The sequence below is a fragment of the Brachyistius frenatus genome, unplaced genomic scaffold (assembly GCF_029030835.1).
Source record: "Brachyistius frenatus isolate BFR_SWC_R1_liver_20210118 unplaced genomic scaffold, ASM2903083v1 Contig_45, whole genome shotgun sequence".
NCBI classification, from domain to species: Eukaryota; Metazoa; Chordata; class Actinopteri; family Embiotocidae; genus Brachyistius; species Brachyistius frenatus.
Window position 1 is genome coordinate 1,032,195 of NW_027210644.1, and position 26,138 is coordinate 1,058,332.

The 26,138-nt window shown below is 41.0% G+C and overlaps 1 protein-coding gene across 4 annotated transcripts in view; it reads right to left on the reverse strand.

Annotated features, from left to right (window-relative positions):
* The window catches only part of epha8 (eph receptor A8), a 115,580-nt gene extending 90,808 nt beyond the window's left edge, over window positions 1-24,772 (reverse strand). For all 4 annotated transcript variants that reach the window (XM_069703222.1, XM_069703221.1, XM_069703220.1 and 1 more), the window contains exon 1: window positions 24,364-24,772. In XM_069703222.1, coding sequence (XP_069559323.1) covers window positions 24,364-24,451 — 88 coding nt within the window. In that variant the 5' untranslated portion in view covers window positions 24,452-24,772. The remainder of the gene's footprint in view (window positions 1-24,363) is intronic.
* Window positions 24,773-26,138: the final 1,366 nt, after the last annotated feature.

The window sequence follows — 26,138 nt, forward strand, 5'->3', positions numbered from 1 at the left end:
ACTCACAGGTGTTTTCACATTCTGCCTGATTAGACCTCCTCTCAGGATTGTGGGAGCACTTTGTGCTTGACTGACATCTGACTTGCTGCACCTGTTCCAGCGGAACAACAAACACCTTCTGTTGATGCTGCCATATATATATATATATATATCCTATGGTAGAGGTTCAAAGACAAATAGCCTCATTGAATGGTAGCCTTGTTTGGTTTAGTTAGAGTAATATTGCTTGCCATCTGATAAAATTCAAGTCCAATATTCTGTTTTGGCCCAATGAGGAAAACATGGCTTTTTAGTTGCTGAAGCAGCTCCTGCTTATGTTAGCTGTTTGTTAACTTTGTCTGTTGTTTGGTGCTTCAGTGTGTTTGTCAGAGCTTTTACAACAGTTGTTTGTCACAACTTGAAAACAAGGTTGATAGACTGGCGCAAATAGTGAATATGCCAAACAACACAAAGAGGAGCAAAGACTAAAGTATCTACTTTGTCTTATAAAATGTCTGCATTCATTTTGAGCAGCTGTGGGAAGCTGTATTGTCACAGCTCATGCAAGCATACCAATATGCTCAGAATGAAAATAATTGTGTTTCATCCACCTGTTTCACGAGCATGGATAATTGGTTACTACATGAAATAAAGGGCATCACACGCCCCACTTGTTTCACTGTCAGAATGTGATCTTTTCGATTCTGTCAGATTTGGAAAGTCGACAGGAGCAGCATGTTTGAATTTTTGTATTGGCATGCTAACATTTTTAATTTGGACCTTTGCACCTTTGAGGGTGATGGGGAACAGGTTTTTTTATCTTAAACAAAATACCTTCAAATGGAAATGTTGCCCTAAAGATCATCATATTTACTACAATTAATCCTCTGGAGACTATGAATGTCTCTAAAACTTCTACTGGCAGTCCATCCAGTTCGGTATTTCAGCCTGGACCAAAGTGGTGAGCAGCAGACCACAGTAGAAGTGGCAAATAACTGTTGATTTAGTGTCAATATAATTAAACTAATTAACTTAAAGGTAATTGGAAGTTTATTGCACTTCAATGATGAGACTGAGTCTTGCAATTTTAATAACTCTCGTAACATGACATAAACTAACCACAGTTTGCCAACCTGTAGAGCAGCACGCCAAAGATATCAAATCTGGTTTAGTCTAACACTAAACAGCCTGGTTGCTGCTGTTTTGGAGAGAGTTTTGTGTTTGGCTCTCAAGTGTCAATTTGTGGCTTGCTGTGGGTCAAGAACACCCACAATTCACAGAGGCAAATAAGATGAGTGTAAAACATTGTAATGGGGATAGAGCACTCTTCTATGCTGCCGCTCCACTTCATGATTCAGTTTAATGAGGCGGGAGTATTTTTCCATAAAAATCTTGCCAAGTGGCGCCTCATGATCTTCTAATTTCTGTGTGCAAAGACTGTTGCTTTACTCACGTGTCGCAATTAGCTTGTGTGTCACTCCTCCTAATTTGGGCATCGGGCCGTTGAGGAGGGCAGTGGGTCAGAACACGTAGACAGATGGCAGTGCCACCATCCTCTCATTCCTCCATCCATCCCTCCCCCATCGACCAGCCTTCTCTCTGCCTCACTCTTCCCAAGGCGCCAGCGTCCCGTCGTTTCGTATTGATGATGCGGTGGCCCTTCGTGCTCTAGCCAAGGTCACAAATGGATGCCGCCAATTACACTCCTCTAAGTGCTCTTCGCCGGTCCACCAAAGTGACATAATGAAAGCGCTGTACTGGTGCAAGTGGATTTAATAATTCCTCAATGCACTGAGGGAATTTTGCTCTGCTATACTGTTATTATTAAAGGACCAAAAAAAAAAAAAAAAAGACAAATATATCCCCTCCCTGAATCTGAAAACATAGGAGGCGGCGTGTTATCGCCACAACAAACCGTGTGAAGATTCAGGGGCCATTCCCAGTGGTATTAATTTAATTTCCACTCAAATGAGAAATCCCTCTTTCTTTGAAGGTGGTGGGAGTCATTTATCTAATTTGCTCTGGCTGTCTGAATTATGACTTGTATACAAGAGATAGTGTTTAGTGCCATGTCTGCTGCTTTGCTTTAATGTGACAGAAACTGACTGGATAAAACGGAGAACAGGAAGTAATTAGCACTTTGTCCCCCCCCCCCCCCCTCACACTTCTTCTCATCTTACGTGCAGGAAAACTGAAGTGAAGCCCAATTGTCTCTCTTATCTCTCTCTGCACCTTCATCATGGACAGGCTGTTGTTTTTCAGGCTTTTCAAGGAACTGACTGACCCTCATTACACGGCGATGAGGGTCCAGCAGCAGAGCTTCAACCCCAAAAAAACCTCCGTGGCAGTGAAGAGGTTAAAGCCTTTGTTTGGCGGTGAAGGCAGGTGGAGGGACAGAGTGCATCTCCTTAAGGACCCTGGGCTCAAAATTGAGTTTGTTCCTGTTTCACAGCGTTCTGTTCATAACAGAAACACAAACCACCAATACCATTCCCTCATCACACCTCCACCACCACCAATTTCTCTCTCACCCTCTCTACCCTACACTCCTCCACATCTCAGAGAGCGCCAAATGAAAAAGCTGTCCGCCAACTTGAGAGCTTGTTCCCACTTGCTCAGAGACACGCCACATATTTCCCTGGGCGGTGGTCAACTTTCCTCCACCATTACTTTTCCCTTGCCTCACCCCACGACTCAATCTAACCAGTAGGTTAGCGGGCGGCTCGTGTGTGAACGCCTGCGGCCCGGCATTTATGTCGCAGGCATGTATCAAATCAACCAAGACCGCCAATGCTTTTGAAACACACACACACACACACACACACACACACACACACACACACACACACACACGCACACACACGCACGCACGCACGCACGCACGCACACACACACACACACACACACACACACACACACACACACACACACACACACACACTCCCTCTGTTCCTCGCAATGGTCATGGCAGGCTGAGAGATGTGTCTGAAGTCAACATGGAAGAATTATGGGCTGCTACGGAGGAAGTGGAGCTTGCCTGCAGCACCTGCAGTGACTCTTTACATCCAACAACAACAATGTTGGCTTTAAAAAAAAAAAAACGCAAACACACACACACACACACACACACACAAACATATAGGAGGAACTATAGACGGAGGAAAGGGCAGAATAGTGCAAATGCTCAAAACCTCATTTCCACCCCAAAAGACATGATTATACATTTCAAAAGGAAAAGTGCAGCAATTATTCTACACCCGGTGTCTAAGCATACATACACCAACACGCGTATATAGCATATATACATGCATACACACAGATAGAAGACAACATATGAGAGCAATCAAAAATGTGCATTTGGCACTGAAAAAACATTTGCTAAATGTACACCCCTTTAAACATACACACAGCTGACACATATATGTACACACTCGCACACATTGATGGCACAGCTCTTGGGCCAGACAGGCACTATGACAGATATGTAATTATCTCATCAACACCTCCCCAGTCTAACAAGCTTCTCCTTCTCTTGTCTCTCTTCTCGCCGCCTGTAAAGATCCTCATCAGCACCGCGACCAGAGGAGACGATAAAAGCCTTCACAGAGATGAGAGGAGCGCCACCAAAACACCAAACCCTCTCTCTCTCTCTCTGGCTCTTATTTTCTTTCACACATGCAAACAGTCGTCTTCTATCTATTCTGGTTTTATTTTTGCATTTGCGCCACAGTCCTAACCCAAATTCCCTATTCTCCAATTAGGAGAGCAAGCCCATATAAATTACTTCCTCTCAAAAAACAACAACTAAACATCAGATTTTGTTCATTAAAGGGGACAACAAACCAAAATGAAAAGACATGAAATGATTGTTTTCATCACCAGAGGCCCCCTTTTTTATCTTCGCATATGCAAATGAAAAAAAAAGTCAACACTGATGACTGGTGATAGGTCTACGGAGGTTCACAGAACTAAATTAGACATGTGAAATGAAGAAATTAAAAGATGGAATAGAATTAAAGACGATTCCTTTGATTCACAAATTGTTAATTTGGTACCTGTGAGCAAATAGATGTAGTGAATCTTGTTATAGCAGCACACAAGGACATTCAAGTACACAAGCATGGCTGGTGATTAAAGCAGTCATTTTTATGCCTTTTCAGATTTAAATCGCAAAATAAGAAAAGGTCCAATCATGATTTCTCATGCACGACTGTGTTGCAGAATGAAAAGACGGAAAAAAGAAAAGTGTGATTTTTATTTTGGATAATGAGGCTGTCACATCCAAGGAGACGTGAAAGTACATTTTGCGGCATTTTTTTTTTTTTAAAGAACAGATCCAGGACTGCTGCCACGATTTTAAATCACTGACTCATTAATCTAAACTCCCCAAAAAGAATCAAACAAATGAAGGAACTGTTGACATCATCATTAACCAAACTCTGTCATTTATATATATATTTTTTTTTTTTTGCTTTTTGGGTCCAAAAAAGTGCCAGAGGAAGGAACGATGCACAACATTTATTAAGAAAATACTGTGGGAGCAATACGGGTACGTTGATCGATGGTTGGTTAAAGTGCAAACAAATATAGCATTGCACCAAAACCAGCACTGAGGAAGAAGACAGCCAGCAAGCCAACATAAAGGTAAACAATGCAGGATAAAAAAAACTGCAAATGTTTTACAAGAAAAGAATTGTTATCAAAAATAAATCTCAAAGACTCATATACAATATGTTTTTGGTGAGAAAGACTCAATATGAACATGATTTAACTTTTCATTTACAAATACTTCCCAGGGCAGCTTTCATTCTCAAAAACTAAAACCTCTCAGGAAAGTTGTCATGTGAATTTATCATATTCCCAGATATGTCACAGGGAATTTAATCATATTGCACGTCAGTGGTAGGTGACAAATTATTTGATATATATATATATAAAAGTTGCCACTGTAGCTTCACCAAGTTTCCTCAAAGAGTTTGTTTTTTGTTTGACCAGATTAAAAACTAATAGAAAATAAAATCTTGAAACTTACTTTTGCAAAGTTTACTTAGCCAGTAATCCATTTCATTTTACAAAGATGGGAACAAAATCATGTGGCTCTCTGGATGTCAGATGAGCTGTAAATAAACCAAAGCACATGGGACTCGTGGGTGGGATCACACCCAATACATATCATGTCTGTGTTCCTGCAACTGCTTACCCACAACCTGACATATGTCATCACACATTATGCCAGCTTTCTTGGTGTTTTTTTCCTTCTGTGTTTTTACCATTTTTATTTTTTTATTTTTTATCATACTCACCAAATACTATTTCTCAATACTGCATTTACTGCCTTGGTTTTTGTGTTGCAAATCTAAATAACTTGATTAAAATTTTAAGCTGAACTGCCAACATTGTATTTGATTCCCCTTTACAGCGTTTATAAGCGGTCAATAAACATTAGCAACCATAAGTGGAAAGTATAAAAGTCGGACCCCCATAGATAAACAGATAATAGATGATTTAAAACAATGCTGTATTCCTTAACATTAACTACATGTTTTGAATGGATGACAACATAGTGAAACATGTTTATAATCATATGAAATTAGTCTTTGTAAGATAAGTCATATTTGGTCACGAATATTCTATGTTGGGGTTCAATGTCTTGCCCAAGGAAACTCAGGGATGTGGACAGGAGAACCCAGGGATTGAACCGTTATCTGTTTGTGAACTTTAGAGGGTAGAGTTACTAGAAAAATATTAACTCCAGCAAATTCAGAATTAGTGAACTTAATGCAGTCCAATGCAGATTTTTCAGAAAAACTTCTTCAGGAAAGTTGCAGTTAGTGTGAAGTTAACTTCAGGGCTTCTCCCCTCTGTCACAGATCACCACCTTCTCATCAGTGATGAGCATTCACTGTCACATGAGAGTGTGTGTGTGTGTGTGTGTGTGTGTGTGTGTGTGTGTGTGTGTGTGTGTGTGTGTGTGTGTGTGTGTGTGTGTGTGTGTGTGTGTGTGTGAGAGAGAGAGTGAGAGAGCGAGAGAACTGCTCTGACAAAGGTATTCACAAACAACCCACCTCTACTCATCACTTATCTCAATGTGACAGAACGCATCCAACTTTGTGTATAACATTGTTTATGACAGGCAGAGAAGAAGAGCAGATAGGCATCAACTACAACTGGACTGGTTGGCAGAGGTATACAACCGTGAGGTGGTAATTCTGTATTCTCCTGAAATAATATTTGTCATTTTCTACCATACAATATGTCCAACTTAAAACATGTGGTTTGGTCAGAGCTGTTGCATTTAAATGGTTTCCCTCCGTTCTTTCTTTCTTGCTATATCTTAGTATTTGTTACAGCAGTGGCCCATTTTCCCCACAGGGATCATTAAAGCTTCATCTCGTTACCTCCACACCTACACTAACCTTATCCCTTCCCCCACCTCCTCGTCTTATCTTTCTCCAAACTCTCCCTGAAGTTTTTCTCCCCAGAGGCCCTTCTTTTCTCCGCGCGCCTCCATTGTGGTGTAAGCATTTTGTCCTTGGTACCGAGAAAGCAACACAGACTGTTGGAGGGAGAAGGCTGTTCAGAGACTTATTATGACACTCTGATGCAGACGTTCCCCTCAGAAAAGACTTTGTTTTCAACTTTTCATCTTCTCCCTCTGAACTCTTCCTCTGTTTGTATGGTGAGTGCCTGGAATGAGATTTTACAGGTTTGAAGTAGTAAACAGCAAACAACTGCAAACGGCGGAAGGCACACACATTTTTAGCATATCTGAGGGAAAAAGCCATGCATCTGTTAATTTTTATTATTTATTTTCCTTTTTCATTTAAATTCAAACTCCACAGTGTAAGAACTGATAATAGAATGTATAGAATCAAAAAAGGCTTTTTCAGGCCTGGCATTAACATGCATTGTGGGTGATCCGTTAATGGGATGTAGATCTGATCTGCTCAGACCTGCTCAGCCTGCGACGCATATGGCAACAAGTAATGTTGTCTTTATAAGAAATATCCAATAGAATAAATATCCTGTGTGATTCTGTGTGGCTGAACTGTACAAAAGGTACAAGTTTACTTGCAAACTACAAACTGAAATGATGGCTGTAAAGCAGCTGTTCAGTCAATAATGACACGGGCTGCTTAACTAATTTGTTTCACCCAAGCCTCCTCTGGGTTTAGGTTTTTGTAATGTGTCTGTAATTTCTGACACACAACAGACTCACCTGTCTCTAAGTGCTCAGGTGTTTACCTGTACTAGTATACTTTTTTTTAATTTACGTGTTCAATTGCATATACAGCGGGAAAGTGAGATCCAATCACAAGTGGTCTTTCAAGACGGATGTGGAGATGGATTGATAATACCTGTGAACAGATAGCTGTCCCCTTGTGATTGGATCACCCAGAACACATAATACCAGATGTGAACAGAGCTTAAAGACAACAGCAATATGTCTCTCCTAGTGAATACACAAATTGTGCAGACTTAGAGAAAACGTTCTCAAAATAGAGTGGAACAATCCTACGGGAACATATTTTTTGCAATCAAAAGCAGACTGAAAATGAATGCTTTTGAACAAGGGTCTGGTTTCAGATTCCTTCAAATTGAACTTTAAAGTTTGGTAAATTTTTTGATGAGAGGGGGGAAAGTAACTAAGTACATGTACTCAAACACTGCACCTTAGTACAACTTTGGGGTGCTTGTGGTAAATCTTCAACCACGCTGTATTTTAGATGCAAACACTGTACTTTTTATTTTGAAATACAAAGCTCTGTTAAAGGAATAGCTAAACAATTTGGAAAATTACTCAGATGAGATGGTTGATATCACTATCATGTGTATGTTTGGAAATGTATGAGTATTGCACATTCTAAAATTCTACCAAAAGTATTTCCTTCCTTTAGTTGCATACAATTAACTGTTAAAGTCCTAAAGAGGTTCAACTAGCTAATGCTAAAAAAATAAAAATAATAAAAAAAAAATAATAATAATAATAAAAAAAAGAAAACATAACAAAAACTGAAGAAATCCCCCAAATTAATTGTCTATAACCTCCATAGATGTAGGCATTTTTTTTCTACCTGACAAAACCAACAAGTCCATTAACCCATACAACCATACAAAGGGTTTCTTCCCATGTTCAAATACAACCCAATTAGCGCTTGTGGTCAGGTTTAAGCACAGAATCCGCTTAGTCAGGGATAGATAATAGTTTGGTTTAAAATTAGCATGTTAAATTTGCTACTTCTGTAGGGCTATTAATTCCTCATTAGCATGACAATAGTAAACAAATCGAAATGAAAAAAGAAAACTAACCCAACTCGTGGTGTGAATTGGAAAGTAAACAGCGGTCTCTGGTACTCAAGTCTGCAGTTTATTTTAATATCCCCCAATCCGCCTCCTCCTAACATGGAATAACTCACATTACACGGACATCATCTGAACTGTGTCGCTTCTCTGACATTTGTGTAGCTACCCATAGATCCTAACTAACTCTCCATTGGCATTGTTTCATAATATTGCCATTTGCAATGACTGCCTTACGTGCTTCCACCACATAATCCAGATTGTGGTCATTTTACATGAGTTCTAAGGTCATTTTTTGAGAAGACATCTTGGACCCCAGATTGTTGTTATTTATTTGACCACTACAGGTCACTTAACTTTAAAATGTAACTGTAGGATGTTATAAGCGGCCTGCACAAAAGACCTCTTGGGTTATTTTATGGAGGACAGTCTTGTAAAAACAACCAAAATTGGTCATTAACAGTTCCACAAGGCTAAACTTCACAACCATGGGCTTTATAGAATAAGGACACGAGGAACAATTGGAAATCCAATAAATCTCTGTGCCTCCATCGTGAGGCCAGAAATCTGAAAAACTGAAGGAGTTAAGTTTTAAGGTTCGTTCTGTGTTATTAGACTTAGGTAAGGTAAGAGTGAATGACAGCATTATAACAGTGAGTCAGCAGATTCTGGTGATGTTGAACCTGCTCTAGAAATTTCAACTGCAACTCTACATCATTTGACGCACAAGAAATGAAGCACAAAAGCACTACATCCATTTTAGTCAGTGATACTACTGTATGTGGATTCTTCACTGAGTATACCACACTGACGTGGGGTCGTCTTTCAGAAACAGATACAGCCTGGGCCAAAAGCTGGGAGTACCAGGATGGAAAGGATTAATCATCTCACATCCCCCTAGATTTTGCTAGTGACCCTTTTAAGGGGCCCACGTTGGGTACTACTGGACTAGAGTATCTAAATGGATATAAAATACTAGAACATATGTAGGAGATTGAATGCAGGTCTGTAACTTGTAATGGACGAGTTTTACATTGCTGTATTAGTACTTAGGTAAATGATCTGAATTCTCCATCCTGTTGTATGTGTTTTATATAATCACTCTTATTAAGAATGAAAAATATACCCGCTAAGTGCTGCCATGCTGAAGACCTGACTAAATGTATTTGTTCCAGTAAAAACACATGTTCCTATCCTATACAGAGTCAACAATATATCACATTTTGTAATGAAACAATTCTCTGTTGTAATTGACTTGGAAAAGTCTGAAAATGAACAAATCAAAAATAATAGTTTTGTCAAAAAGTGATCTGTTGAAGTGCCTAATTAATGTGGCATAATGCTAGAGTTAGGCATGACTTTGATACACCCAACAAAGCAAGTCTTTAACATTTAATATCTATGAAAAAAGAAGCAAACATATCCCCTTGAGAATTGTGAAGTCCACCAATGGGCACAGTACACAACAGCAGGTCCCCCTCGGGAACTCAGCAGACAGGGAACAGAGGATTGAAGACTTGATTTGTTAGGTGTACTAAACTCTTTCTCGCATTATCCGAGTAATAGGACTCTGCCACACGCTTAATACTTTTTTGATGAAATCGTTACCTGGCTCATGCATTTTTGATTTGTTGATTTTGCCAGATCAATGCTGTAGGAGACAACAGGCACAGCAGAGAATTCTAATATATTTGAGTTTAGTGAGGTTTCACTGTCAGACTGAAATGGGGAAAAACCTATTAATGAAAGTTAACTAATGATCTGATAAGACTTTTCGTTTTGGTGCGAATGATTGTTTTTTTTTGGGCCGCTTATTTATTTTTATTTTTTTTTACCACAACTAGAAAACACATGTAAAACCCCTCTGACAGGTTTATTTTACCACATGGCCTAAAGCTGAATACGCAGAAATCCAATCCAACATATCGACATGCACACATGGATCTGTTTTTCCCGTAACCTACAAGAATTTTTTTATATTGGAGACACAAGAGCAAACATCATCAACGCTGGAGCTTCCAAAATTGTTATTGAAATGAAGCACAGAAGTGTGCACTACGCAACTTTTCCCATGATATCAGCGCAAAACGTGCTGCAGACAGCGCTTTTCCAACAAAGAAACAGCAGAATATACTGGAAACATGCCCCAGTTTGCCCCACTCCAAAACCACAAGATTAGGTCAGAAAAAGCAGGCAGTGGAGTGGCAGCTCCTCTGCTGGAGTGGTGACGAGATGATTCGGTTTACAATGGCCAGCACAACCTAGCACAATCCCTCATATCTTAATTTAGCAGGTGCTCCCAGGCTGGAGTATGGGACCCTGCTTTGTATATCCCTGCGAGGCATCATGCTTGCTGCATGATGGAGGGTGGAGGATGCTCAGGGCCAGCGAGGCTCCTCCGTTCCCAGGGGAGAGAGGACTGAATAGAAGGCTATACTGCTGCCCGGGCCTGCCTGGCTTCCCCAGGGAAAACATCTAGAGGGGTATAGACGCAGGCATGCGCAGCTATTTATAGAGCAAGTAAAGCGAAGAGGTGAGAGGAACAAAGAGGAGGGGGGGGGTTGAAAACAAGAGCGGGAGAGACAGGAAAGTATGAAAGCAGATGACAGTGTGATATCTGTGGCCGATGGCGTCCAAAGTGATCTGGGCGGACGCCGTCTGCAACACCTGCTGCACAGCATAACTCCTGAGTAGTAGCTTAGCCTGCTGGTGCAAAAGCCAACAAAGTCTGCCTCAACTTATTGATTCATGGTGGAGAGAGTTCACGCAGAGGTTAGCTGTGCTGAACTGGAAAGGAGGGAGACAGCAGAGAGAATAGTTGAGTAAAGACGACAGTGATATTTTATCAATACAGCCTCGACTTACAGACCAACTCTGAGATCTTTGTGATGTTTCCACACCAGCCTAGTTCCCACCCTGCCTTCCTCTTTAATAAATAAAATTACTTATATTCTTTATTTATTTTCCCGCTCTCTGGCTGCTCCACCCGCAGGCCCCTGTGCTGTCAGCTCGTTTCAGCCCTCGTACAGCATGTATGTCTCTATTTCACTCTGATGCCCTTTAATCATTTTTATCATTTCACTGAGCTGACATTTTACATAAAGATCCCTGGTTTAAGCTTAATGATGAATGGTGATAATTACTGTCAGTCAGTGTGTCTAACGGGCCATGGTCACATACAGTAACTGTTTCTGCTCTGGAGTGTGCATCCTTTTGAGAGCATAGTAACTTTAATATCCATAACTAGTTAACATTAAAAAGTGGGACATAAACTGCACTGTACCATATTCATGACTCCATTTTATGAAAAACTTCCACTAACACATAAGTGGTACACTTGTTAGTTAGTGCAGTGGTTTCCTGCCTCCGGACTGTGGTACTTATTTGCCAAGAAACATTTGCTGCCAGCTCACAAGGAAAAAAAATGAAATACAATATTTATATACTGTAGGCAACAACTGACTGTTTGTGCAGTAATTGCCTTGGCTTTGCATAGTCTTCCTTTTGTGTCAGGCCCCAGTAGGTTATCTGAAGTTCAGGTACTCTGTCCATCATCAATGACTGAGCTCCTCGAAGCTGTGTTCCTATAACTGTTGCAACGAGCCTGTTCTTTAAATGGGTGACAAAAGTCAGAGAGCATCGCTGTTTCTTCAGAGATGGTAAACCGAATGTGTCTGCTGTAATATTGAAAAATCTCACCTCTATAACAGATGTCAATCCCACATTCACCACCCTGCTGCAGTAAATATTCACCAGTTCACCAATTGAGTATCATTCTGAGGCGGAAAATATTACCCGACAATTGCACTATTCCTCCTATTTGAGTGACGTAAACATAAAATAGCAGTGCCTGTTTGTTTTAGGAAAATAATGAGTCTTTAATTTTAATTATGAAACACTGTATTTCAAAAGGAATAAAGGAGCTTCAGTGTGGATGGGGTGTGGAGTCTAACATCACTAAGATAGACCAATTATTTTTTTTAGTCTTCCTGTGGACTATAGAAAAATTATCTAATGACATCTACCTTATCCATGTAATGGTGTTGGTTTAACCATTACTGAACGTATACAATACCTTAAGAATAGCAAATATATGAAAGACAAATATTAAGACCATATTTCCTTTTTTTCTATTTTGCATTAAAAAAAAGTTGACTTGTCATTATTAATCCGATATGTCATAGCAGATCTTGGTAAGTCAAATATTTAAAAGAAATCTGTCAAAAGGAATTACTTTTTGTTTTGATGAAATTTTGCCGTAAAGTAGGTCCGTATCCTTTGTTGACAGAAATTAAATTCAAATACATACATTAGAGCTATAAATAATAAGAGTGCTGCGATCAATTGCCCACCGGTCTAAAAAAATTTGACCGGCGGTCTTCAAAAGTGCAGTTCAGAGGAGTCGACAGCTAAATGGCTTCACTGGCTTTATCTGTCTACCAGTACATCCAGGTGTCTGAAAAAAGTTTGTATTTTTCTTCAAAAGAAAAAAAAAGAAAAGCCCTGCTTTCTGACATCCTGGTCATTGAACCGCAACAGCAGAACGGTGACGCAAGTTAAGGAACGAGTAGCTTTGAGCCACAGGGAAAGTACCACGAGCTGCTCATTGCATGCTATGTATGTTGAATTGTTGGATGAAGATCAAGATCATAGCGGCTGCAACATCAGCAGCAGATGAACCAGTTGTCATACAAGGCAAACAGCTGCTTGTTTTTTTAGCAGGATAATAAAACGCCGCTTTTCCAATCACGCGCAAAGAACATGAGCCAGCGCGTGCAAGTGTAGACAGCGACGACTCTTTCTCTCTCTCTCTGAATAACCTGTTAATCAATCCAGTAATCAAGCAGAGGCTGCCATGGTTTACGTTCCATCTCCAAGAGTGAGAGTGGGATATGCTGCACATGTTGCCTGACAATAAATAAACATTTGGCAATAAATTATACTTTATTCTCTCTTAATTTCAATACATAATGTACAGTGTCGTTAAGAATTGTTGAACAAATAAAAAAGTTTCAAACATACTCGGTGATCGGTAATGGCAGATCCTGCAACCAAGGATCGGCCTCAGCAATCCTGATTGGAGCAACCTTAATAAATAGCGGTCTGTTCCATTAATACTTCTAGTCTCTGAGTCATTTTGTCAGATTTGTGACACTACAGCTGAAACAGAAGCGACAGAGTAGGCTATGGTGGAGCCTATGATTTAAACACGTGTCGACAATGTTTTTTTTTTTATTAATATCACTGGCAGAATGGGTGTGACAAAAGTTTCGCAATGCAGAAAAAATAATGAGCACAATGTGAATTTACAACCCTGTTCGTTTCCCAAAAAAAGTTGTGACGCAATTTGAAGTGTAACTAAAAACAGTTGTGATGATTTGGAAATCAAGTAAATCTATATTTAATTCAAATTAGATAAAAGGCAATATATCAAATGTTGAATTTATATTGTTTTGTGAAAAATATGTGCCAACAGGGGGGGCCTTAATGATGCTCGTTTCAAAAAAGTTGGGACGGGAGCATGTTTACCACTAGGTTGCATCACCACTTCTTTTAACAACACTCAGTAAAGGTTTAAATCTAGTGGCAGGAAATGTTCTACCTGGCTTCACTGCTGAATTGCCTTCACTGTATTATCGCTACCTATACACCCACAGTGTACACAGCGCCCAACCTTCCATCAACCACCAGCTTCAACTGCTATTAACATTTTTGGGTCACGTTTCATATTTCTGGACCAAGACTGCCAATGTTCCACAAGATATAAACAAAAAGGCAGCATGAAGCAAAAAGCCAGGAAAATCTCCTGAGAATAACATGTAATTGTTCTCTCATGAAGAAAAGTCTTGACGCACCCTTTAAATTGTTCTCATGGATTTGTATGACTTTTTGCTTGTGTGTATATGTACAACCACGTCAGTGAAACATCCTGATGCTGTTTCAATACGGTGACTCTGCATTATTAACATTATCTCTGCAACTGAAATGAAGCAGTGTACGGATGGAAACATCAGCAACAGGAACGGAGGTGCATGACTCAGTATCAAAACATGATTTCTAACGCTCGATGTGATGACGTGCTGCTGTGTTAATAGGTTTGTTCTCCCCGTAGGACGACGCGTCGGAGTGTAAAAAGTTACAGTGCTTGAGCAAGAAAAAGTCACCGACATGTTCTCTGCTCAGGGCCTCACAGGGATACACAAGCTTTGCTGTTAATCTAGTTTGGGTATGAGCAGATGAATAAATTTATGCAGTTAAAATGGGCTGTGTTACGAAAAGAAGACAGATAATGACTGAATACAGAGAGCAGAATAAACGACTGTTTGGACTCCCTGCATCAGGAGACTTGGCCACTGAATTGTTCCATTAAACATCGCTGGGACAGCTGTCTGTAAGATCACTATTAACTTACCAAATACCAATAACACTGAACGAACCTAAAAACCTAACTCCTTCAGTTTTTCAGATCTCTGGTCTCGTGATGGGGGCACAGATATTTATTGCATTTTCAAATGATTCTTCCCTGCTCTCTTAGTCTTTCAGTCTTCCTCCTCTTTTCAGATTTAACTATTGCAATTTGGATTCATTTTGCTCCATTAATGTGATTTATGCTAGAAACATTCCAGCAGAAATCATAACTATGTTTATCTTCCACTCTACTTTGTAATTTTTCAGGACCTCGCTGCCCTGATTAGCTATCCACACAGCGATAAAACAAAGAGGTCATTGTGTTGGAAGAGAACAGATTACAAAAAGAGTAATAAATAGAATAAATTGGTGATTTTGAGATGTTGTGTTGTGAAACTATTGTTTCTTCCTGAGAAAGGACATCTTCCTGACATTTTTTAAGCTTTGTGAGGATTTTTTTTTTTTAGTTTCAGACATGATATCAGTACAGGATCTAGAAATGCTTTTCACGTCTGGCCCGGTGCTCCGGATGTGTCTGTGGGTAATGATGAATTTACTGTAAAACGGTGATAGTACATTGTAAAAGTCAGGAGGTCAGGACGGGCAAAGGTTTTCTTACGGCTTCATTACCACACGAACAATCCTGTCCTTCAAACAAGGAGAGGTTGTTTTTAACATTCCTTTTTTTTTTTTTTTTTCTACACTAAATGCTGAGGTTACTTCAGCAGGAGGTAACTCATGGGCTAGGCGCTGATGCAAGACATTGAAACAGACTTCTGCAAACCTTTTGCTAAAACACCCTTCATTCGATTCATTCACTTGCGCTTGCTTTTCTCTTTCTATCTATGTGTATAACCTAGACATTATAAACAATTATGTTTCCTTTAGACTAATGCTACACATACCAGACATTAATATCACCTCCGTAGAGATAACTCGGTTAGGTATTTTTGCGTGTGTGTGTGTGTGTGAGCGTCCACGTGTATACATATGTGCAGTTCTGCATGCAGTTTGTGTGCATGAGTGTCTGGATTTTCATCAGTTGAGAGATGAATTATTTGCCCCCAACCGCACCCCCTCGCATGCCAGATATTAATTGCATCAGAGCTGTGATATATGGACAGATTACTGGCTGTAAAACGCATTATTTCCTTATGGAAACAGGCTCCTGGGAGAGATCCATCAGCCTACATCACGATCGGTTTGGGGCTCACTACATCATACATGAGCATTTACCTTCCTCGGTCACAGGGAATCTGTCCTCCTGCACACTGTGTCAATTCAAGACTACATCTTTTTCAAAATATCTGTCCATGCTCAGGTTTACTGCCAAGAACCTCTTATCCAAAGAGGACAATTGTCACTTGTTGAGCTAGAAAAGCAAAGGACTATGAAACAGTAGCGACGGTGAATGCTGGCATGAGCATGCTCAGCTTTACGCTTTTGGCATTTTAGGCTGATTATTTTTGGGTCACTTCAAGTGTCATTTACACACTAAAGCAACTGTGATTGCTATGTAGGCACTGGCCTCGTAACCATTGCGAGTACGTAAAATGGAATATAATATAATTGGATGAAGCTATTTGTGTAATTCATTAAGGTGACAATATGTAGCTTTCATTCGATACTAGGACATTGACTTTTTTCCTTTCATTTCCACAAATTCTCTTTAGTAAGTTGCATTAAAGTAGGGGTCTCCAACACATTGCTCGCAAGCTGCCGGTAGGTCTTTACCCGTTTCTGAGTAGCTCGCTGAATGTGTAAACAATATGCAGTGTTTCCTATACATAGACTAACTTGGGCAAACCAGGTGGCGATCCATTGCAGCATTTTTTTTTCATTTATTCATTTTTTTTAACCTGTCCGAGAGAACGACCCTATCAACACGATCGAGCGAGTGGACGATCTCCACTCGCTCTCCTTCACCTGTATCTGCTCCACACCGCGTCAGTGAAACGGGGGGGGGGGGGGCAGGCAGAGTTAAGCTCTGCCCTTCGTGATACACAGAGATCTGAGGACAGAAACTAGCACGACCTGCAAACGCGCCTGCAGAAAACAGCAGAGGCTCTCGCACTCAGCTGAACAGAAACGGGTGCTCATATATAACATTGTGTTTGCTGGACGGCAACAGTGGAGCCAGAACTATAAAGTGGGTGTGTTAATGAGTGAGTGAGCTCAAAGTTACCCCTCACTTTAAAGTGATCATCAGGTGACCTGACTGAGAGTCAGTTTGTTAACCTTAGCGACTTCAAGCTACTGTTCAAACCAGACTAAATAAGACTGTAACTGCAAAAATGCCACTGTAGTGAATTGGTTAGTTTTTCATTTATCAGTTCAAAAGCAAAAACCCTCAGGATTCAAACAGTGTAAGCCATTTTAAGATACCAATATCACAGCAATAAATCAGTAGATCCTTGCATACATTGCACACAGTACAACAGTACTTTCGTACCTGTTGTCTATAGGAGCACCTACTTGTTCAATCATTATGCTACACAGTTTTCACCAAAATATATATTTTTTTTAGTATAAAGGGATTGACAGTCCGTAATCTTAAAGTAAATTAAAAATGTTAAGTTAAAATGCGAATATGCAGTATTACCTATACTACCTCATACTAGTAACAATGGTGATACATTTCTGAGTATTCAAAGAAAAAAGCAAGTGGGCATTTCAGGACACATTAAATGCACAATGTTGGCATTGCAGGTACAAAAAAAGAGAACGTGCAAAAAATTGTTCCCACTCGAAAAAAGTGACCCGAGACGTGAGCCTGCAACATGTGGCCCAAACCAAAGTAACCAGGGTTTAGACGGGTGGTTGTGGCCACCTCTTGGCTGTTCCATTTCATCTGACAACCACGATTGTTATTTTACTGAACCTCAACTCAGTACTTTTAATAGCCTCAGATCAGATCAGAAAATGGGGTTATTCTGAAAGGCAATAATAAGCAACCCATTTAGTTCAGAAGACTTGAACTCACACTTTACGCACTCAGCTTGTTCCTGTTTGAGCGGCTGTGATTCAGAGGAAATGCTCTTCACAAAGTGAGCCGAGCACAAACTTTGAGTTTGACCTTATTAGTTGGATTGCTCTTTGTTGCTGCAGCAATTGGAGCAGGTTGGCAGGTTTGCCAGCGTTTATCAGAGCATATTAGACCTTCGCTGGGCTTCTATTAAACTTAATGAACATTTAAATCCTTTAATGGATTGAAGGGAATTGAGTGCGGCAAATTATCAGCTAGATGCTCTCCGCTGGTGTTGATAAAGACACCCGCCGATGGAACGCCTTTGAGACAGGAGCCTCCCCTTCTTTCCCTTTCTTCATCTCACTTTGTTCTCTCTCCGTGACCGTCTTACACTTGTTTCTCTATTTCTCTCTCTCTCGCTCTCTCTTTTCCAGCGTATCCATCTATCACGGTCTCTCTTTTGTTCGTAACACATCCTGTGTTCCTCTGTCGCTCTGTAACAGAGGAGGGGAGGCTGTTGCTGCAGAGCCCGATCTCCGTCATTCATCAGTCCCCATGAAGGGAACATCATAGAGATCTCTCTACAGGAGGGATGTGCTAACACAACCACAACACCAGCCCATTACAGAGCTGTCAAGCGTCGCCTACAACCATCTCTCACTCTTCTGCTTTATCCTCAGCCATCCCAGTGAGGGATCTTCTAGCCCACATGCTAGCAGAGCGGAGAAACATGAATTACCCAACAACACGGCTGCGATCACAGAGCATAGCAGAGCCAGCCCAGGGGCTGCTGAACTCTGGCCAGCCCAGCATCAGCTCCTGCTAATGGGTGGGAAGGACTCAGGAGAGGGCCCTGCTTTGTGAGGCCTGGCCTGCTTCAGCTCGGTAGGACTGGCACAGTCTGCCGTATTGATCTGGTAGCTCCTATATTTTTGTCGACAGCTGGCTAACAAGGCTGATGTCTCAATAAAGGCTGGTGCCTGGGGGGAGAAGGTGTGTGTGTGTGTGTGTGTGTGTGTGTGTGTGTGTGTGTGTGTGTGTGTGTGTGTGTGTGTGTGTGTGTGTGTGTGTGTGAGGGGGGGCAGCAACCTGCGTTAAGACAAACCATCAGACACAGGGAGGGAAAAGTTCATGGCCTCTGGCTTTTTAATGCACCCCCACAACGCTGCACATGCAGGCTCTCCTCTCTCAGGATGACACAGGGAATTCTTACCATGGAGCTCAAACTGAGAATCCAGAGCCATTGAAAAATAGTTTCAATACTTACTGACACTTAGCTTTCAGGGTGGCACACCAAAGTTTACTGCGGTCATGTGTTGTTAAAGCACAATTAATATTAATTCTTAAACTTTGGTTTTAAAGATATATTTCATAGTTTCAAGATAAAATTGTGACTAACTAGACCAGAGATCTGTCAGCGCAGACAACAACCCCTCCAAGACTTCTACAGCCTACCAGATCTCTATTATTGACCAGGAACTGACAGCTCTAAGTGACTGTGCAAAACAAACTAAAAGAAGAAGTGAATGTTCATGTGAGAGAAACACAGTCAGGCTGATTGATTGATGAGGCCAGTGAACTATTTTTGGTTTGTGATTCAGGATATATATTTTGGCTGCTTTGTGTCGTGAGAAGGTGGAAACAGGCATCAGCAAAAGGCGTTAGAAGTTGACATTTAAGGTGATGTGGAGGAAAATGTCTTGCCTTGTCGGCGAGCTTGCTGAAGTGTCCTTGAGCAATGGGACATAAACAGCTTCAGTATAATAGCTTAGCTGTTTTTTTTTTTTTCCCTTCTGTAATCTGCTTCAGAAAGACTTCCCCTCTAAGCTATTAATTATGACAAGTCTCATGTGTTTTATTTTATTTATTTATGTTGCTAAACATGCAGCAGGTCTTCTGTTGACTGAGGAGAGATCAATACAAACAGCCGCATCTGAGCCGACTCGAGAAGTGATCAAAATCAAAAGGCTTTTTTTTTTTTCTCACAGGCCAAAAATGTGTCTTTTCCTTTTATTGCACAAACAGAGAAAAAGCTGCAGCTCCCAGCAGTCCGTCTGCTTTCAACTTCTCCCTCTTTTTTCTGTTGCTTCTAAATTACGTGTTCAAATCTTAAAAATAATGCAAAAATAATCCTTGCCGCTGCTTATTGTTCCCTGCCTCTGAGTCTCTTTCCCCCATTGGTCTTCCTGCACCAGAGGTATGTGGTGATAATCATCCACCTACAGTTTGCTCATTAGCAGCGAGTCCTGCTCACCGCATGGGTCTTTTCATGTTCCTCAGTACTGACAACAACCTGAAGGAACGCAGTCTTTCCTCGCCGGGAATGCGACGGTGGGAAACGTTGTGCAGGAGTTGAATCAGGGACGGTGCCCGCAGATAGGAGGGGCTGCTCAGGGAAACCACCACCCCCGTACAGGCAAGTGTACAAAAACGCGCATCAAATGTGGGAGCTGCAGCAAGATTGGTCTATGTTTGTTGCTTGCTTGTGTGAGTGTGTTCAGTCAACCCGGAATTTTCCGAAGGCAAATTCACTGACAAGAATATTACGGCCAATAATGTGGCCATTTTCATCTCTCAACATAACAACGATTTGGTGTTTCCATTTCTGTGCCAAATAGCTTCTGGTTTTCTGCTGGTGATGATGTTTAGTTTTCAGATTCCTAAGATTCCACGTGAAAAAAGGTTTTGGTTCATGGTGCAAAAAAGCACATAAAACAACATTTTAAAAGTGGTATTTTCAATTTCTTCAGGGTATTATTGGAGAATGTAGTATGGATACCCAAGTGTTAAAAAAATAAATAAACAAAATAAACAAAAATACTGAAAACCCTGTTTATAAATTAATGCAAACAAAACATTGTGAATTAATCCATTTGTTTCATTCCTGCAGTTTCTGTTACCAAATATTTTCTCCCGTTATATGAATGTCTGTCCGAACAGCCAACCACATATATGTTTCTATGTTGTTTGTCTTGAGACAGACAAAAAAGTGCAGCAAACAGTAGCATTATGAAATAGTTGGAAAATGTAGTCTGAATAAAAAAAAACGGATATTGTTAACAGACTTATATAAAAAATAAAAAAAAAAACATGCATAGATAAATGGAATGAAATATATGTGTGTATATATACGCGTATGAGTATACATCCTGTCTATTTTTACGTAAAGTTTTTTTTTTTTTTTTTAATGTCTTATATTTCAAACACTTTTAGGCCTCCATTAATTACCATACTGTACTCCCAATGACAAGCCAAATAAAATATATAGATAAACTTTGCTCGTGCTTTCAAAACAACCTACATTCATACGAAGATTCATGATTGTATCATCATAAGTAATATTTGGACAAATTTTGAAATAATGTTTTTACCATGTTTTTCTTATTTTAGTACTTCAGGGAAAAGAATAACAGGAAAATTAAGAAAAGCCACGGACAGATGTCACTGGGAGACTGCAATTTGTATCTATGTCGTAATTTTTCCTCATTAAAATGTATCTCCAATTTTGTGAAATAATTAGGGAAAAATGTTTTAAATAAATAAATCAATTTAGTGTTCCTCTGTGAACTGAGATCATTCTCATAACACTATGTAAACCACATAAAAGCTGGAAGGACATCCAAAATTTGCATGTAAATAGTCTCAACATGACATAAAGGAAGTCAAGATTTACATCAGCTTCAAAGGTGCTGAATCCATCCCTGCGAATGAAATATAAGCTAAACTGTACATCCCTGATGCTCAGTTGCTGATTGCAGCCCGTTTTCTCGTATGTTTCTGTTGCTCTGTGGTAAAAAAAACAACAACCAGCAATCTGATTCTATAGTGATTATTGTGTCTCTTGGACACACAATGGATTCAGTCAAAAATTCCATATTTTACATCTTCTACTAAGCGAAGCATGCAGACATTATGAGATGTCGAAATAGTATTTGCTTTCCCTTTGTCTCTTTGTTCCTGGAGCTGTGACCCCTCCTTAACATACATATGCACATCCATATTCTGTACGTACACACACACACACACACACACACACACACATGCAAAGAGCTCAAACGCAAGTACATAAATGAGAGTGTATGAAGGACACTTTAACTGAACAGGATCACACATATATGATTCAAAGCCTCATTGTGTCAGCGAGTCGTGGCGAGCGCAGTCAGCCTTGCAAAAACACTCTTGTTATTTGTATACAAGACGAATAGGACTGCAAAAATGACCGATGAACGGAAACAAAATGGCTGGCCATGGTTCCCGCTCGTACATCAAACACGCATTCCTAAATCAGCCTGTCTTGTGTGAGTGTTACTTCTAGTCAAGTGCAGCTCTGCATGGCTGCGTGAGCAGCTTTGCTACCTGTTCTTTCACCAGTTTAATTGTCAGCTCTTCATTCATTGCAGAGGTTATCTCTTCCATGTACATGTAATATTTGCAACTGCCTTCGAGTTGAACCACAGCCGCACCAAAACAAGTGAGAGAAATTCAATTTTCGCGGCTATAATTATTTGAAACGCATTGGGACACTGGCAAAACTTTAGTTATCTTTTACACATCAACTACTCGCAGGGGCTTAATTACAATTTTGCTCGGAATCGCTTCCAAAATAAAAGGAAAGCTGTGGCTCCTTTTTTGAAGGATCTTTAAAAATGTAAATGTTTTTCTCGTGTTTTTTAGATTAATTGGGATAACAGCAACAGCTAATATTGAGGAAGGTTTCATATATATTCACAGTTCTGTGGAGGGCTGAGAGTCTCTTCTTTGCAGGGGAACTGGTGTGAACAGAAATCAATTGATTCCATTACATTAATTGAAATGTTGAATAACTAAATAGACCTCACATTATTAGGAGCTTTTCAAGTCATGACAGAAAAAAATACGTAAGCGTACCAGAGGAAGGCCTAGAAAAACATTTCATATCTCTATCACAACATCTGTAGATGCTACATTTTCTAGCTTCTGGGATCGTCTCAACGGGAACCACAGCACTATTTGCGAAAATATTAGTAATTGATAGGAATTAAAGTCCTAAAGTGGGAATAACATTTTTGAAGTATGTGCCGTTCTAGTGGGATTTCCAGCTCTCCATTTTCCAATGATTGATCCCTCCTGAGGTTTTTAATTTTTGAAAACACTTAACTTGCAGATAAATCACAGGCAGCAAAACGGACCTAAGAATAAAAAAAGAACTTCAATGTGAACTTTTGTGTTTTAGATTTACATACTCGACCGAATTCGCTGACTATGTTAGGAGAGCGATCAACATGCACATTTTTAAAGTGAACAAGCAGGGAGTGGTACGAAAGTATGTCTGTCACTGAAATTGTTAATCGGCAAAGGGCACCCGTCATCGCAGGAAAGGTTGAATGAATTTGAAGAACAAAGACGAGAAAGACAAAGATGGTGACATTTGACATGGAAGCCAATGAGCAGAATTAAACAGGGGGATGTGAAGGAAGGATGGGAAGATATGATGTGATAACAGGATTTTAATGGCATCTCGACTGGACAGACGGTCCCTCAGTTCCTGCTCTGTCTGACCTGAGGCTGCCCGGACTCTCCCACCCTGACTTTATACAGCTTAATACAGGATAAGTGGCTGACCTCACCTCTCCATCACTGAGGTGGTCTGACCTGAACCAAAATACTGATCTCTCTCATTTTGCCCCTCACTACCTCTTCCTCTTCTTCTGCGGCTTTTTTCCCTTCCTGCTGCGGTTAAAGCTGAATGTTGCCGTCAGGAGCGAAGAAGAGGCCCTAACAGTGGAGTTTCTTCTGTCAATCAGCCTCCTGAGACCAGACCTATGTCAAGGACCCTGTCTCTCTCACACACACACACACACACACACACACACACACACACACACACACACACACACACACACACACACACACACACATATAAAGAAAGATGCCAGGAGACTTTGTGGTGTGTGTGTGTGTGTGTGTGTGTGTGTGTGTGTGTGTGTGTGTGTGTGTGTGTGTGTGTGTGTGTGTGTGTGTGTGTGTGGCATTTGTCGAACAAGTGACAACAACAGTTTTCCGTCTCATGGTGGAAAGATGAAGGACAGGCGGATGGAAGTAAACAAACCCAGGCCGGGCTTTTGGGAGCAAAGTGTGCTGAGTGTGTGACAAGAACACACACACATGCGGAAACACACACACACACACACACACACACACACACACACACATCTTTTAAGTAGCTCAAAAGGAAATACACGAGTGAGATTTACGAAAATGTTCATACCAGAGCACGCCTGGGGAAACAACGCAGGCACACACATACATACACTTTCACGTCACCGCCTAACCCCACAGCAGACACATGCGCTCTTAGTGCAGTTGACACGCAACCCGGGCAATGTCAAGATGAGTTCACGCACACACAATTACACACACAAACACACAGATAGACACCGACATCGCTCTGATTTCCTTGAGTTCTCCTGCTGAGCAAACTTTGATGTCATGCCCCAGGTTAACGCACATAAACACACCTCATCTAAAGTGTGTGTTTAGATTTGTTTGTGTGTGTGTGTGTGTGTGTCATGCCTTGACTCTTCATCAGAGTGTTTTCCACACTGGAGCTCCACATGTATGAAGTTAATCCCCACTGTCAGAGAATATGCATTATTTAAGTCTGTCTATTCAAATGACACACACACACACACACACACACACACACACACACACACACACACACTTACCTTCATTGCTGGTAGTTCCCGCGGTGCCCACAGCCTGTAGTGATATAGTCCACAGCAGCATCGCAGCCAGCCCCGGATCTGAAGCCATGGTGTTCTCCCTCACACCCCGCCAGTCTCCCTCTGCCTCTCTCTCCCTCTCTCCTCTCTTACTCCCTCACCCTCACTCTCCCTCTCTGCCACTCGCTGTCTCTCTCTCTCCTCTCCTTCTTCTTCTTGTGTCCCAGGGTTGAAGAGAGAGTGAGAGCAGGGCGCTGAGGAGAGAGAGTGTGTGTGTGTGTGTGTGTGTGTGTGTGTGTGTGTGTGTGTGTGTGTGTGTGTGTGTGTGTGTGTGTGTGTGTGTGTGTGTGTGTGTGTGTGTGTGTGTGTGTGTGTGTGTGTGTGTGTGTGAGTGTGAGGGGCTGCGAGCTCATTGGGTTGGAGTTAGAGCCTGCCTCTGTGGCTCGCTTCAGTCTGCCGGCTCCCTCACACACACACACACATACATACATAGACTTTCGGCAGGCAGTCGGAGGGGAGGGAGGGACGAGCGCGTCTGTCAAAGTCGTAGCAGCCAATTAGAGCACGGGATCGAGCCGGCGCTGCTCACTAAATGCTCTCTCAGGCACCACACCCTCCCATCCTACCTGCCTGGCCAACTCTCACTTTCTGTTTATCTCTCTGGGTCATGAGCTGGCACACTGCACCCCACGCACCTCCCTCCTTCTCTCTTTCTGTTATTTACCCTCATTTGTCATTGGCTTGCCTCTCCCACACACACACACACACACACACACACACACACACACACACACACACACACACACACACACACACACACACACACACACACACACACACACACACACACACACACACACACACACACACACACACACACACTCACCTACCCAGTGGCAAATATCTGACTGATGTGATGAACTGAAAACAGCAGCATGTCTGCGAGGCCCAAGGACAATGATCAGTTATCGATCATCCATATTGCATTCAAGAAGCTATTATCTACACTGTGGTCAGGTGCAGCACAGCATGACCTCACATGCTCACATACAGTATGTGTGCGTGTCACTGTTATTCAAGGACTGTGATCATGTATTGATTCAAGTGACGGTGGGAAACTGGTAAAATGTGCCAGATCACAGCACCTGTCCTGATCATTTCTTCTTCTTTTTTTTCCCCCTTCTGGTCAAACAGCACACACACGCACCTTCACAGTGACCTGAGCTGTGTTGAAGTAAAATCATTATACACACACACACACACACACACACACACACACACACACACACACACACACACACACACACACACACACACACACACACACACACACACACACACACACACACACACACACACACACACACACACAGTGAGCTAGAGCTGACAGAAAATTAGATTTTTAGTCACCACACCAAAACTCTGTTTACTCACATTTGTATTCATGAGGTAAGATTAATGTTAACTGATGTAAAACTAATGATATACAGCTGACAAAACAATCCAAAGTCAGGGTCTATTTAGCAGTTCTGGTTCTGTTCTGTTGATGAAGATCATGTGATGACAACTGACAACTCCTGACAACCTGCTAAATAGACCTTCAGGTGGAATTGTTTTTCGAGTTGCTGTTTCCAAAGTCACCAGTGAACTTTTCCACATTTACAGTGTTCACCAGTAAAACTAGCTTATAGTCTTCTTCTTATTATTATTATTATTATAACTTAATATTACCACTAATTATATCTCCATAATAGTCAGGTTTTTGTACTTATTTTCTT